This window comes from Echinococcus granulosus, assembly GCF_000524195.1.
Source record: "Echinococcus granulosus chromosome Unknown EG_S00027, whole genome shotgun sequence".
Taxonomy (NCBI): Eukaryota; Metazoa; Platyhelminthes; class Cestoda; order Cyclophyllidea; family Taeniidae; genus Echinococcus; species Echinococcus granulosus.
In genome coordinates this window covers 256262-271768 of record NW_020170407.1, presented here as the reverse complement: position 1 = coordinate 271768, position 15507 = coordinate 256262, and the positions used below count along the sequence as shown (strand labels likewise).

General features: G+C 43.4%; 3 protein-coding genes across 3 annotated transcripts; 2 read left to right on the top strand and 1 right to left on the bottom strand. All coding sequences in view use genetic code 11, as the record gives it.

The window, feature by feature from the left end:
- Positions 1–107: 107 nt before the first annotated feature.
- Positions 108–7990, top strand: EGR_04362 (Zinc finger protein 77; the record flags this gene model as incomplete). Its single annotated transcript, XM_024493611.1, has 3 exons — positions 108–636; positions 4105–4424; positions 7784–7990. The coding sequence occupies 3 exons, from the start codon at positions 108–110 to the stop codon at positions 7988–7990; spliced, it is 1056 nt and encodes a 351-aa protein (XP_024351932.1).
- Positions 7991–9212: 1222 nt separating this feature from the next.
- On the top strand, positions 9213–10126 carry EGR_04361 (Vacuolar protein sorting-associated protein; the record flags this gene model as incomplete). Its single annotated transcript, XM_024493610.1, has 5 exons — positions 9213–9312; positions 9343–9565; positions 9604–9679; positions 9717–9834; positions 9876–10126. 5 exons carry the CDS (start codon positions 9213–9215, stop codon positions 10124–10126), a joined length of 768 nt encoding a protein of 255 aa, XP_024351931.1.
- Positions 10127–10243: 117 nt separating this feature from the next.
- EGR_04360 (hypothetical protein) lies at positions 10244–15334 on the bottom strand (the record flags this gene model as incomplete). The annotated part of the gene is made up of 10 exons (XM_024493609.1): positions 10244–10361; positions 10594–10820; positions 11772–11852; positions 11934–11972; positions 12660–12830; positions 13712–13886; positions 13955–14110; positions 14145–14332; positions 14372–14704; positions 15287–15334. The coding sequence occupies 10 exons, from the start codon at positions 15332–15334 to the stop codon at positions 10244–10246; spliced, it is 1536 nt and encodes a 511-aa protein (XP_024351930.1).
- Between the last annotated feature and the right edge of the window lie 173 nt (positions 15335–15507).

Here is a 15507-nt window from a genome sequence, read left to right as displayed (position 1 = left end):
GTCGTTAGGAGGGCATACCTCGTTAAGCATTAAGGTATTTCTCGGGTCTGACATATTTTTTATCAAACTCCAGACATTTCACCGTACTGTCTTTCATTCAACCACTTATGGCGAATATACGCGATGAATCTGCCGTAACGATGGAGCAATCAAGACCAAAAGTTCTTTCCACTGAAACATTCACCTGCCCCCTCTGCTCATCCGTTTTGGCCTCAAGGTCACACTTTTTGCACCATGTGGGCACTGAGCATGGGGAGTCTTTTTTCGCAGTCTGCAAGACATGCATGCAGTGCTTCTCTCCGAAGGAAATCGACGGCCACATGACTGCCTGCAAGGGATCTTTCGTGTGCCCCTACTGTCGTCAGACATTTGCACTTCTGCCCTACCTGAATCGGCACATTAGGCGGAAACATTCCATCGATGACGAGAACCGGTCGCCTTCCAACGGTGGTGGCGGCCCGCGGTACCCTTGCAAATTCTGTTCCAAGACTTACTCTTCCAATAACTCACTTAATGACCACATTAGAAAGCATTTGAACTGCGTATGCAAATTATGCGGTTCCAGGCTTATTTGCAAGTCGAAGAAGGGGTTTGCAACCTGCGGAGCATGTGGAACTCTAATTTCTCTCGATCATGGTGAGTGTTCCTCGTTTTCTTGATTCCTTCCTATTCGAAGGAATTGGTGTGGTATATTTTGTAGTTATCAGGCTTATTTTTTCATGGTGCCACAAGGAGATTCAGCGATTCCCTTGACATTTTATTGCTTTTGTAAGTTGACGGGTTTTATTTTGCATTGGAGAAGCACAAAAATGCTTTCTTGCGTGACAGTTGCTAGCCAAACCAGAGTACTTAACCGTTTCGTTGGTTTCCCATCGTTACGGTACACATATCAGTATATGGGGAACTTGGTGTATTTTCCGACATACTGGGTTGGAATGATTTGTAGAGGAATATAGAATGCTACAATTGTCTATATACTCGCGTCTTCTATCTTTCAAAAAATGAATTTCCAATCGCTTCATTTCCTTTCCCTTATGAGGACGAACTCAACCGAAATTTTGGCTTGTATTATATATTAGGGAAGTGAATAAAAGCTCATCTTTATGTGTATATTTGTTGTCCATTTACAAGAAGGCGTTTTTACTGACTCCTTTCGTTTACTTTATTGAAACGGGATTCATTTAGTCGGTCCTATACAGTCAGTTGCTTCAGATGTCGCCGCTCGACCCTCTTTCTATATTCCTTCTCTGATGCTAGCAGAACTAGCTGTTTTCGTTTATGTATGGTTCCTTGAACCACCTCTGAGACCCTTTTATCAGTTGCTGTTGTAATTAATGGTACTTGAATTGTTCTAACCAGGTCTATCGCTATCCCGTTTTTAGTGTTATGAGAGCCGACTTGTGCATACTTTTTAACTGTATGAATAGATCCCTTGAAAGAATTCTAGATCAGGGTCTTGTTTTTTTCAGTAAACCAATGTTTGCTGTTCCATTGTGACAGTTCCCACTGTCGTATTCCTCTGTCGTTTTTTTGCTCCGATTTATGATCAGATCAAACTTCCCCAAATTTACGTCAGGCATGCCTGTTACCTCAAGACGCCAGTCATGATTGCTGCAGTCTTGTATGATTCTGCGAATTTCCTCGTTCCTCCGTTTTTTTTACCTCGGATGTGGAAGGCATGCTTAATCTCATCAATGTCCCCTTTTAAAATCAGCAAAAATTTAGATTCACAGTTGAAGTGTCATTTTTCCCCATTCAGCTGTTTTTTTTGCTCCACTGTGACAATACTCTTTATCGAATTGTTTCAATTTGTGATTCACTTCTTCTTAGTCCCACGCAGTCTTGAATTTATTTTTAAAATGTGTTTCTGCACTCGTAATATATTTTTATTTAGAGGTACCACCTGGTGTCACCACGAAGTTGTTTAGAAATTCAAATCCATTCATAATTCGCACAACGCTACTGGTACTGTCATTTGTATGTAAGTGTTTATCTGATAACCCTTATTGGTAATTGGCATAGTCGTAAAACGGATAACGATCTAATCGTGGATTAATTTAACCCACTCTCCATTCCAAGCAGAGCCTTTGTGATAGACGTCGGATGACGGTTTGAAAGGTTACGCCAAACAGTCTAACAAAAGGTCGTACTGTTTGTTCGGCTTGTCACAATGACTTGTATCTCGCAGGAGGCTTATAAAATCCGAACCTGTGCTATTAGTGTCATTTTTAACCTTCATGAGATGTTGGCTGTGTGATATAATTCAAGCATGTCCCGATTCCGCAATCGCAGGGACTATGTAGCATAGAGTTTTGCAGAACTCACTGCCTAAATGTGGTTCCAGCAGTGCTTCTGCTGATGAATTAATTAAAGGTGGACGCATCACTGCTGGAAAATCATTCTTATTCCGCCGTTCATTGAACGGATGAACATGCTGTTGAGCGTCCCCAAACGGTCCATCAATTGCGCCACTTTGCTAGGGCATACATCCCCTCTTACGCAGTACACTACTTTCTCCGTTTGTGTGGGTGCGTGGTGGACTTCAGACGGATTTGTTTACTATGCATTTCTCTCTGGAACCCAAACATCATTCATGGCTGCGAAACAGCCATTGAAAAGCCCCATTCTTACAAGATAATACAAGATTCCCGTACCCCAAACCACACAGCAGAACCGATCTGTGAGAAGGCCTCATAGCATATCATGGAATGGGAAAAAGGGCATTATTTCACTCTCATCTTTCACACTTCTCCACTGATGTTTACCCATGCGATTGTTACCTTTGGCATTGGAAATCGCTACAAGCTTGTGCCTCGTTTTAAAAGGTGTACACGTTGTAATGACATCAACTTTAAGCCTGCAGTTGCCTTACTTATGGAGAAAAACACGTGAACTAGCCTTCTATTATTTTGCTTTCATAAAATTATACAAAGCAATATTCAAGCAACCTTTTGATTCTCTCGTATGAACTATCTTTATTGAGCCTTTTTCGTTTTTAATCAACTCCTTTCACTACACATTTGACTCAACTGTGCTTGTTACAAATGGGGATGGAGTAAGTCATCAAGCCACAGCGATGATTCACTGGTGGGAACAAATCAGGTAGCCACACCGTTTCAATGATGCTAACAGTCATAAAATGAGGTAATGTCCTAAATAGGCATGTGTTATGCACTGCCACAGTAATCGACACCTGGGAGCTGTAAAGGCTACCTGGGAAATTTGAAGCTGTTGCTTTCTTACCAGTTGCTTTTATTTTGTAAGAAAGGGATTTTAAAGTAGAGTCCCTTCAAAATCTCACCAGATGTCGATTTTCATCAGCTTTCAGGAACTCGAGCTCTGGATGTGCCACTAAGGTGTCTCTTTTTGGGCCCAGTTGCTTCAAAAACACAAAAGTAGTCCCAAAAAGAGTTGAACGGACTTCTTTTTATTTCACCTACCTCATTATAGCCTTCAACAAATGTACTACGAAGTCACAATTCTAAAATCCGATGCATTTTAATTGGTGGGAAGGCGTGGAAAGAGTATCAAAATGTAAAGGTGATTGGGTGGAGCTGGGACCTTTGAGTTGACAGAAGTAAAGAAATAATTGTGTACATACACGTTCAAATAATACCTCAAAGGTGTCTTTGGCATGGGAGCGCTTGACAGCGTAGTCAGACCACCTTAGAACGGTCTGCTTTACAAACTTTCTTGACCGTTTGTGCTTTGCGTTTCGTGACATCAGGGAGGGATTTGGTGCGTTGGATAGATGTTCGCAGAAGGACTGCCGGTGCTGTAGATTGGTAACGAGCCGCCATTGATTGCGGATCGGTCGTCTTGAGGAAATTGACACGAATCAACTCGATGTCCCACTGGCACCGTACCACAGTAGTAATAGCTTTCATTCGTTACTACCATCAGAGCGTCATACACCTGTTGAAACCCGTAGGAAACAGAAATCCAATTTTTACTTGAACGCCTCTTTGTTTCGATCTAGAACTTTTGAATTGAGGCGTCTTTCCACCTTCCAAAGTAATGTAACCGCCAACACGTATTGGCGTTACTCTAGAAAGTAACTGTACTTTTGACTACCTTTCATTCTTTTCTCTCTGGTTGGTGAAGGTGAAGGCGCAAGAGGTGATGAGAGTGAGAAAGAGGTAGGAGGAGAGGACGGTGGCGAGGACGTAGTGGGTACTCCTAACACCACCACTGTGACGACAGCAGAAGCAGGCCGCATGCCGCAGTTCACTTGTCCCTACTGTCAGCGTCTGTACGTATCGCTGACGTACTTCCGCAAGCATCTAGCTGCTCACGCACCCTCTCACTCAACCACCACCACGGTCTCGTCTACCGCTGCCGGTGCCGTCGCTGCAAAAACTGCACTAACTACCGACTGCTCCACTGGCTCCACCGCCGACTTTTGCGAGGTGTTCACTGAAGAAGTAAGTCTGATATATCCTTTTGGTCTTCTCTTGCATTTCATGTGCTTGTACACCGGAACCCTAATTACAATCGGTGGATATAGTCTTGTTCTTTGAAAACGACGCTTAGGACAGTTTAAGGTGAAGTTCTTAATACCTTTGCTTCAAAAAGTGAATTGACCACCACGGCCCAAATGTTTCATCGCCCTAATGTGACGCCAATTCGACTGCTGCATCAGGCTGAGAGCCTCCTCAGAAAATCGGTCTGTGACATGGTGTGGTGCAGCCGGTAGTAATTACAAAGTGGTAACGGTCATGTGTTGCGTGTATGTGACGCCAATCTATAGTGGTAGAATTTGGGGGTAATGAATATGCGACCCAGACTAGCTAACAATTCACGATGTTCGTCTTTGTAATTCCTTGGAATAAGATTATGCCTCGAGGCGTTTATTCGGTGTTGTTTTAGGTATATGGATTGCGTTTACTTGGCATTATCCTCCATCTTCAACCACATGTCGTTTCGAGGTGTTTCACCTTTATATCTATTCAGGTATATCACATTCAGTCTACCAGTCGGGCCCTTTTTTGTATTCCAGAGTCCATTTTCCTAAAAAAGTTTGTTTTGCTTTCTGTATACGCATGCGTACTTACAACTGCCTGAACATACCAACTTGCTGTGGCTTGTAATAATCGGTAGGGTTATTTAAGGTAATCAAATATGTTTATGGCCTTTTTCTGCAATACAACTGGTAATAACTGCTTTTTGGAATAATCGCTATCATGCAGCACAAAGTTCCCTTTCAACGAGACTCAATTCAACTGCGAATTCCACGTTTTGCCTCCCAAGACAGCAATACTCCTCTTATCTTGGTTCCAGTTCCACTTTCATTTCACAATTATCTACCCTGCATTTTCCGTGTACTTGCTGAATGCTAAGGAAAAGTGGTTCTCTTTCCATCAGTTCTCCACAATCCTGACTGGTTCGGAAGAATAAAAGGAAAGCCCCTCTTGAACACTTCCTAGTTGTATCGCATCGAGTAGGTGGATGAATCTCATCCGCGACTGCTGTTGTTTGGCCTTCAATAAGTGAACATTTGCGTCGGCAATGCACAAAACATAATCTTTTTGTGATGAAGTGGTGCGTGAGTGAATCGTTTGAGGATAACACAAAGGCTGTTTCTCATCACAAATCGGTCAGTAGGCAATCTGGTATTCACAATGCGTTTTTATAAGGCGAAGTGAGTGAGGTTTATAAGGCTTACTGCCTCACTGCCCCATCAATTGTAATGATCAAGAATGGAGGGTTATTCCGTGCTCGATGCACCGCTACAGTCACGCTTAAACCATTTCTAGATGGTGGGTTCTGCTGTCGTACCTTCTCAGATTGTTACATTGCAAGTTTGACACGAGGCTTTTGCAGCCTTGAAAACAAATTCAACTTGATTCCTAAAGCAAATAAACTCAAATCACGTCCGCTATGTTCAGTTGATGCCTCTTGAGATAAGGATAGAGCAAGAGCTGCTCTAAAAGCCCCACTAGCCTTTTTGTCTCCCTGATAATACCCATTTAACTGACCCACGTCGTGCAAAAGCTATTGTCGCTTTTATCCTGTCATTTAACTCATTTTGTCGCAAAAGCATTTGGTTATATTACGGTTCACTTTGGTGAAGGATCCTTGGAATAGTCATCTGGACAGCGTGTTGGGGTTGTTGCACTGCAGGCCTTTTCAGTAGTGCATTGAATTCCTTTTCTTCAAGAACGCAAGGCAGTCATATCAAGTCTGTTGCATCTATGCGGTTAGTTGAGACTGACTGGGCACTGCGAATCCGTGTCCTCTGTGCGCTGCAAATTTTATTGTAGTATATTCACAAGTCAAGGCCAAATCGGCGTTAGGAAAGGTTTTTGTGTTTTTGTTGGACCCCCTACTCTAGTCTGAAGTTGTTAGATTGTATTTGCGATTAGTTGGTTCACTTTTTTCGTCCCTTTCTGGCGCTTCCAGAAAGCCCGCCACAGTCGACTTCCAAAGAATGTTCAAAATCGCAGTTGAACAGGCGTAATTACCTGCAACATGGTTACTGCATTTTGGTTATTCTTCACCGCAAATAAGACCTGCCATAAACAACTTCATCTTTTTACATGCACGAGCCTCTTCACTTTCGTAATGGTTGTTTTTTTTTCCTACAAAAATGTTTCGCAGGACTGGATGCAAGCTGATTCCTACCTCTGTCTTTCCCCAACACCGAACATCAGTTTGCTGCACTCCATCCTTTACGAGGGCGCATCTACCGAGTTCTTATGAATCTTGGTCCTGCAGACGACAATCACTTTCATCATCTATCTGCCGGTTCCTAGTCACTCAATCAATGTACCAGTGAATCGCAATTGCGATTGCTATCTGTTTTTATCACTCAATCAATCAGTCTGTCAATCAATCAAACGATATCATGTCGGCCCGATTGGATTAATATTATTTCCGTATCTGCACACATTGGAACAGTCACGCGTCTAGAGGTATTTCTGTTCGCCCAATTTTGCGTATTCAACAATAACAACAACAACAACAAAGTGTAGTGAAGAATCACAAACACAAAAGTTCAAGTATCTATATGTATCAATCCGTGTCTTTCCTTGCCCCATCTCTGCGCCTGAGGCGCGTTGTCTTTCGTTCTGCCAATTTTTGTATCATCCCTTTCTCGGTGTTTCAATAGCTAGCCTCCACCCCTTGTCCCCTCTAGCAGTGTGTGGCTGTAACATCACACCTCTCTTCAACGAATCATTATATACACACACATACACACGCCTTGCATTTACCCGTCTCCATTCTTTCCGTACGTGAGTGTATGAATGTATGTTTCAGTGAGGAAAAAAACAATTATTGCGTAAACAGAAACACACAATCATACCAACGGGTGTCCTTGTCTCAGCTCGGGTGGCAATTCGGGTCATCATCTTTTGGGGACGCGGAAGGTGATCCAGTCAGATTAACACTGTAAGGTGAGAATTGGATTTGGTTTCTGACGTAGCACTATGCCAGGCTTATATACGTATCGGTGCTGTCCAGGAAGAATGCGAATGTTCTTCGGTGTCTGTACTCACCGTTTGCATGAGAGAAATTTCCCCCTTGTTCGTTGATCAACGAGATAAGTGGATGTTCACAAGAACAACTGTTGGTATATTGGACCGGCGGGGATCCGAACTGATGGCTGTCCACAGAACATTTACGTCGAGGTAGATGTCTTAGTGGTGCGCGTGTTCCCGTCGTACCTCACTGTGGTCGAGGTACTCCGTCGATAGGACTAATGGCAGGATAAATTCACCTTCACGTGTTTTGGTGCGATACAGAAGAGTGGGTTAACCAGTCTGCCGTTTTCATCTCTTAGGTCGGTTTTTACGTAGGTGAGTGTGATTCCTGTCGCGTTCTCACTCTGGGTGTTAAATGGGGTCAAGACCTTAACACAGGTGTCTTTGTCGCCAACCCGTATGAGTGGGCCAAGGGCACGGCGCGTAGGCGCGCACCCACCGATTGGGTGCTGGAGACGCGGGTCGATCTCATTCCCCCCCATTCTAACGACTGTTGGGACGGCTAAAGTCCATTTGTGCATGGCATTAACCGATTGGAAGAACATGAACGGGAGCGCAAGTCTCTTTGGGGTTGACCTCCCCAGGGCCCGGCTTCATTGAAATTGCTGTGATCCAGGTAAAATTCTTCAAACCCGTATCAAATACGCAGTAACTCTGAACGCTAGGAAGTGTCCTCTCGGCCCACCATCGTTCTGATAACTGCGTTGACGACCAGATTTAACTATCATGGTCACTTCATTCTCCACTGCGCCGAGCTGACTCAACCGCGCGTTAGTGTTTGGAGCTAAACGATGCGGGAAGCAAGCTCTTTGATCTCGTTCAATTTGTCATGGCCGAATCGACCTCGTTGACACATTTATCCACTGATCCTTCGTCGAACTGCTCCTCTTGACAGGTGCCTAACAAGAACCTAGAAACTCAATGCTACAAGTCGTCGACGGCAAACTTTGGCCATCGTTTGCTTACAACGCTTTTGAGCAGTTTGAAAACGAATGTACGGTTGGAGGGAAACTGTTGACAGCCAACACCGCAGTCGATCATTTCAGGCATCTATTTAAAAGGTTGTGGTTATACGCTGTGTACTGACTGCAAACCTTCTTAGCTTTGCTTTCGCCAACCCCCATATTGGGAGGCAAGAGGTGCCTTTGCCAGGAGCGGAGATTTTGATTACGCTACCAAGGATTTGGAAATCATGAATATGCAGAAAAAATATAGCTGTAAACAGCGGTCAAAGGTCATGAAGTATTAATGGTAGATGTAGGCGACTGTATCATTGACTGGCTAGAAGGTGTGCAGTAGGTTTGAGGCTGCGTTGTTTAGGTGCAGTTGGAAGAAATGTAAGTTGGTAGCCGATTCCGACAAATAAATTGCTTCTCGTACTATCACCTTACACGTGGAGGTAGATAAACAGATATGCACCTTACTATAAACTCCCAACTGTTTTTATTGGCTTGTTAGAGGACTGAGGGGAGAATTTTGCTCATGTGATGGTGAGTAAACGCCTGGATCCCAAATGTGGAGGCTATTATCCACCAACCTTGTCCTATAAAAAATCAAAGGGATTTAAAATGGCTTTTAAGTAAATGATTTTGCTACTACTCCCAAAAATATTTGTAAGTTTCGGCCGTTTTTTAAAGATGCCCTGCGAATTGTGATCTCCCGATCCTTTAGTAATGGAAATGATGATTCCAGCCCACACACACTTGCAGGCCTGCATGTGTACGACGAATGGCTCTTGCTAAACCACCGGAAGTATTGAAAAAATTCGGAAGAATATGTAAACTTGCGCAGGACAATGAGGAGTCAGACCCAGTTATTACATATTATTGTAATTTTGCATTTCGTCGATATTCGTTAGGTCGCCTATATGTTGCGAGCATGGGCCTTAGACCTGAATTTAAATGCAAGGAATCTCGCGACTTTATAACCAAGCTACTGGATTATCTCTCTGAAGCTAAAAAAGCAAATCCTGGGGATCCGCTTTATACAGAGGAGAAAGTTGGGCTGGAGTATGTTGAGCGACAAGCCTTGGATCATTTTACTGTCGCCTTTAAAAAGGACGAAGCCGGAGATTTTGGGTCGTGAGTGATCCACTACTTTACCAGTATTGTGGTTTTAGTCCTACATTGAACAGTTTCCTTACCGCTGCTGCTCTTCTCGAAGTCCTTACCTTAAATGGAGAGACTAATGCTGAGGTAATCTATTCATTCTCTTTTTCATATCCAAGCATAGTTGACGAACGCTCGAAAGTATGCAAAATACAAGGTTCTCTATCTGATTGACTGCAAGAGGCGCAATGTAAAACCAGTTGCAGGGCCTCTCACGGAAGGCGATGCCTCTGTGACCCCCAGTATGCCCAAGACTTTTCTCAGAAATTATTCGTTCACCTAGATATCGCGGGATTACACCAAGATCCATTACCGCCCACCACGAGCAAGTCCAAACAAGATCCTGCGCCAGCAGAACCCGCTGAACATGGATCTGGGTCACATGGAGGGGACAAATCCGGGGAGTTGTCTGTCGATACCTGTGAGAAGGCCACCAAAGCTGCTAAGTTCGCTATTAGCTGTTTGCAGTACAAAGACCGAGACTCAGCTATCAACTATCTGAAAGAGGCACTAAGTCTCCTCTCTGAGCACTGACGGACCGACTTATGTACTTTCCTCCTTTTGTTCTATTCCCATGGATGCACACTCCTACGTTTTTTGCATAATTTGAGATAACTCATATCAGAATAAGGATTTATTTGCACAAAAGTACTAAGACTCTGAATTATCAGGCTGCTCATGGGGCTTTGCTTCCGTTTCACTGTCACATAGTCGTTCGCAAGGGGCTATGTCTCCAGCTCGCGCGTTTCTGAGGAAGAAGTATAGTGTTCTAAAAAGGCAATAATAGGAAGGAGTTTTTTGTCTGATCTCGAGATACTCTGTACCCAGCCATACTTTACAGTTGACACTTGACTGTTATTTGGGAAGTATCTAGTCTGAATTCATAGACGATTTTAAACTTCCGAGATGGTGTGGATGGATGGGAAGACTTCGTACAAACAACTTTCCATTTAGGATGAGCGAAAAGGCGCGTCTTCACTTTCGTAATCATGAAATCCTACCGTTGTGTGCCCGATTTGGAAAAAATAACACGTTCACAGTTGCCATCCGGCAGACATAAGTCCACATCGATCGCTGCGGCCCCACCCACAGGAGTAGGAGACACGATTCGAGGGTGGGTGGACATCTCCGTCTCTTTCATCGGCGTCCCTTTCTTCGTGAATCGCCTCCAGTCACCGCGACTCACAATCAAGTAGCTGAAGGCTTCTTCTGATGGGCAGGTGGCATCCTGGGTGGACAAAAATTTAGAAAAACCCATCGATGGTTTGAATGAATTTAAGGTTAAAATGGAGTAAGATTCTGCACCCCAGAGGAGTCAACATTTCTCCCATCCTTAGCTAGGCTGTGAGTCAAGTGAATAGTGACCGAATAATGATTTGGCTAAAGCCATAAACACTTTTGCACCATGAATTCATTTATTAAGCATTAAATTTCTGAGACGTCTCCCTTCGCATAGGCATGTTAAGATTTGCGTTGGAGTATCATGTGACCAGCCAAGTCCGACGAACCGGTTAGCCTTACGTCTTAATGCATAATTTATCACTTCCTGTTGTATGTAAGATGATGAGAGTGGGTGCGCACACCAGAAACGCAAGATGTCATCTCCACGACAAGTAAAGTCCTCTCTTGTAGGGTCATTTATAAGCGGACTAAAAACATCGAAAACGATTGTAATAGGACGTCCATTGAGCAACAGCTACAAACAAGAGGAATGAAGAAATAAGCCCGACAATTCAAAACAACTCCAAATTTGCTCCGTGCATCCGCAAACGTCCGACCATTGGTTACGACACGTGAGTCTTTGTCATGCCAAAAAGATGGAGCTATCGACATGGAAGTCAATGTTGGTGATTGGCTTTTGAGGTCCCTAAGATCAATTCTCAAGATGAAATTCGTCGGAGAGAAATTGTTAAACGAAGCTTCAAGAGAAACTAGAAGCTCTCATGATTATCTCAAATTACCAATGGAGAGGGTGGAGCACAATGAATGAACCCGAAGCCTTCTTATTAGCATCCATCGTGCCAGTGCCGAAGAAAAGTCGAATTACCTTTAAAGTGATCCGATATGAAACGGTAGTGGCAACAGTACACCTCAGGTCACACATAAGATGCGAGAAAAGTAAAGGCTGGCACACACATTGTTGAGGAAAGAAATAGAACCAGCAGTTATAGTTACTTACTCGAGTCAGGCCGAACTGGTAGTACTTTACGCTGGATTTACAACCCATACCAGCTCTGCTACAGGCAAATTTGTGCGGACACTGGACAGAAAGGAAAATATGGGAGAGAAAAAGGTTTTCTTGGCAGTCAATACTTTGAAGAGGAAAGAAATAATAACTCACTGGAGCGAAAATGTGCATATCCGCACCACCGTTTTGAATCTGGAAGAGAAAAAGGGGACGAATTATTGAAACCTATTCTACCCAAAGATGGAGACGGTGCGATTCGGTCTCCAGTAGTCTTTCAAATCAAGTGAAATGAAGGGAGGGGAATAAGGAATAGGCAATATCTCCTGCCCTACATAACTGAATCTTCATCACAAGGCTAAAAAAAAAAACAAATTCACCGACTGGTAAATGCTTTAAATTCAAGCTTTCAACCGAGCCATTATAAAGCCAAAGGAGCCTCTTTAATCTTTCCACAAAATCGACACCCCCTGGTAGTGGCACCCGTGCTGCTAATTCTGCAGCACTTCTTAAATTTACGCGTCTTCTGTCGCCTCCATGAGTAACTCAAGTACTACACAACAAAACCAACGCCACACTTATACAGATATTCGTATGCCTGCACGAAAGCCTCGTAATTTTTAATTCACTTAACGTTAAAATTCACATAGACACAAAAGATCACGAGGAAAGTTCCCGCATACCCTACATGTATTCAAATCAAACCGGGACCTCTAATTTTACACAAAAAGAGACAGAGATGACAGTGCTGCTCATATCAGTAGGCGACAAGTGCGTCCGTGTGCCGGTAGCTAGACAATTCTCGCATACGTGAGAAGATAAATACCACCTAGTTCTAATAGGAAACTATAGAATCGGAAGGGAGAGAAAGGACTAGCATACCAACCAATCTCGAGCCTCAAGCAGAGCAGTATGACCCCCCTTGGTACCCTCTTCGATGAGAACGAGGAAACCGGTAGTACGAGACCAGAGATTCTCCACAATCCTTCGACGATCGTGCTCCCCAGCCATTTCTAGCAGAGCATAGCCCGACATTACCAAATCACCGGTCACCTAGTAAAAATGAAATACTTCTAGTTAGGGATCAAGATACAAGTTGAAAGGCATTAACACCTGAAACCTACGAACAAAAGGTTGCGATGTGTTTAGGGAAACGATTTAACTGGTGGGTTGTTGTGGTGCCATGGAATAGTCAACTTCTAGGGTTTGTTACAAACAATCGTTGCACTTGGTTTCTGTTTCAAAGTCTCTTTTAGTTCCTCGTAGGACCGCAGCTGACTACGAGTCCGCAGTGCTCTGCATCCACCACTTCGACACACGCATTAATGATGACTGCGGAAGGGAACTTTGTCCCCACAATGGGCATAAGTGCCGACGAGGGTGAATTTTGCACACTCGGTGCAAACACCGACGTAATATGACATAACATGAAGCTGTTACTTGGTTTTCGGTCCAGTTTACAAATAAGCCAGTAAAAATGAGAAGAAGTAGCTCGTCGACTCAATTAGGCGCCGTGAAATAGGAATTTTTTAAGAAAAACTAGTATTTGAATTATTGTAACTAATTTAGGGAACGCATAACCTTGCTTTACCAAGACATTAAAGCTAACATATTTGCTACTGATATCGGTCAATAGCTGGAGCATTTGCCTAAAAATACATAGAGGGAATAACGACTGCTAGTCCTTCTGGATGGTAAAAAAAAACATTAATCGCAGCCAATGAGCCTAGTTAAAGGGGGAATCGAATGCAATGTCACCTGAATATTCAAATAAAACCCCACAATGTCACGGCAAAGTGAGCAGAGAATCAATGTGACAAAGGAATGAATTCTTTAGAGACGGCATAAACATGGGAATGTTCTGGTTAAAAGTAAACACGTTCCAGAACTGAGGCACAAATTAATAGGAAAGAAGGTAAAGATCGCCGTCTTACTGCAGAAGAGGGCATAAATCGGCGATGCCGCACACCAGGAAAGACAGTGGTATTTGGTGTGACACCTTGCCCTCTTTTAGTTAGAAGGAACTCAGAGAGCCCCATCATTGGTCCTGATGCCTCCACTAGATGATGCTCACGAACGCAACCCGCTGGCCACACGGTATTAACCGCCCTGAATGTGAAAGAAAGCGTTAGCGTTACAAACGCACTGTGATTGATCGGTTAACCAACAAATCTCACCAAGTGTACGTTCCTAGTCCCGACGCGAAGTCAAAAAATGTGTAAGGTACAAAGAGGGGACATCGTTTACGGAGCTCATAGAGAATTCGGCAGGCGACAGCAAAGTTTGGCGCCAGACGTCCAACCAAATAGAGCAAGCTATTTTTCTCCGTATACCTAAGAAAACCAGTAAGCGAATAAGCGAAATTACTCCAAAGACTTCCAAGCGGAAAGATGAGCCCTCCTGACCTCTCGTTCACTACGTTCGGCGCCAACAAACGGAGTTCCGGTGTGATACTGGAGAGCGAAGTCAATTCCTGCATCCGCCTTTCCTGAATTACCTTCATCATTTTGAGTACGCTCTTTACAAGATCGCTTCATCCTCTCAATTATTTCTTCCTAATGAAGAAAAATTCAAAGTGAGGAAAGTGACCAAACCTCAAAAAGGAGTTCCCTATCGTGGAGGTAGTTAACCAAACGACTAGACAGTTGGCTAAGATGCTTGATGGAGAAGAGGCTGTATTCTCGTAGACAATCCGTGGCAGCTAGATCTAGTGGTTCAGGAAGAGTTAAGGTAGGGAGGGTAAGATAGTATTCGTGTCGGCGGAGAGCGAATCTTGAAGGCATTTCGATGTCCGAAGTGGATGAGGGAGTAGACTGTTTTAGTTGGAGCATTTTTTGGTGAAAGTCTGGGGCCACAACGTACTTTTTTGTACCAGACACCGTTTTTTGGAAGTACTTTGTTGCCGATGTGGCCGCCTTCATGTTGGGCTAAGAAGTCTAAAATGAAGTGGAACTCGGATTAGGCAAACTGCCTTTCTTTGTAGGCTGCGTGAAAAGAATGTGCAGAAGAATCAGCAGGATTAGAATTAGTGGAATAACTGGTTTCATGTAAGAATATGCTATGACGCCCACCGTCCTTAATTTGGAAGTGTATAGCAACGCCATATGACAGCTAAAACTCACTCAAGCTCTCAGGCAGATAAGTTAAGAATTAAAAACCCACAACAATGAATAAAAATAACGCCATTAGCGAGTAAGTTTTCAAGATGTCATAGCATCCCCCTTGTTTACAGGCACAAACGCAAATATGCCCATTATCACAAAGTCGAGGAAAAAGTACCATTCATAACAAAGTGAAAAGCAGATGTAAAATACAAGAATCCTTTGTAATATTATAAAAGATCAAATTTCGAGAGAAGAATTTCAGCGCAATGCAGAAAAATAAGAGTCCCTTACGCAAAAAGCAATACAACGCGCTAAATCTCGCTGCTAGTGTCCAGACGCATGATCAGCTGATTGGCTGGGTGTTAGAAAGCAAAGTTGGGTATCCTTTGAGTCGCCTAATGCTACCCTGCACACATCTTTTGGTAATTTTTGGTCATTTAAAACTGCTAACATTGTCTCTGAAATTATTTCTACCAAATGCAAAGTGCGAAAAGAATGTACATAAGTATTTTGAATATATCAGGTATTGCTGTTAATTAAAAACCACAAACACTAGTGATAGGGATTATGGCCCAATCCACCAACTCACTGATGACTGAGAATTAACACTCCTCAAGTGAGTTTAC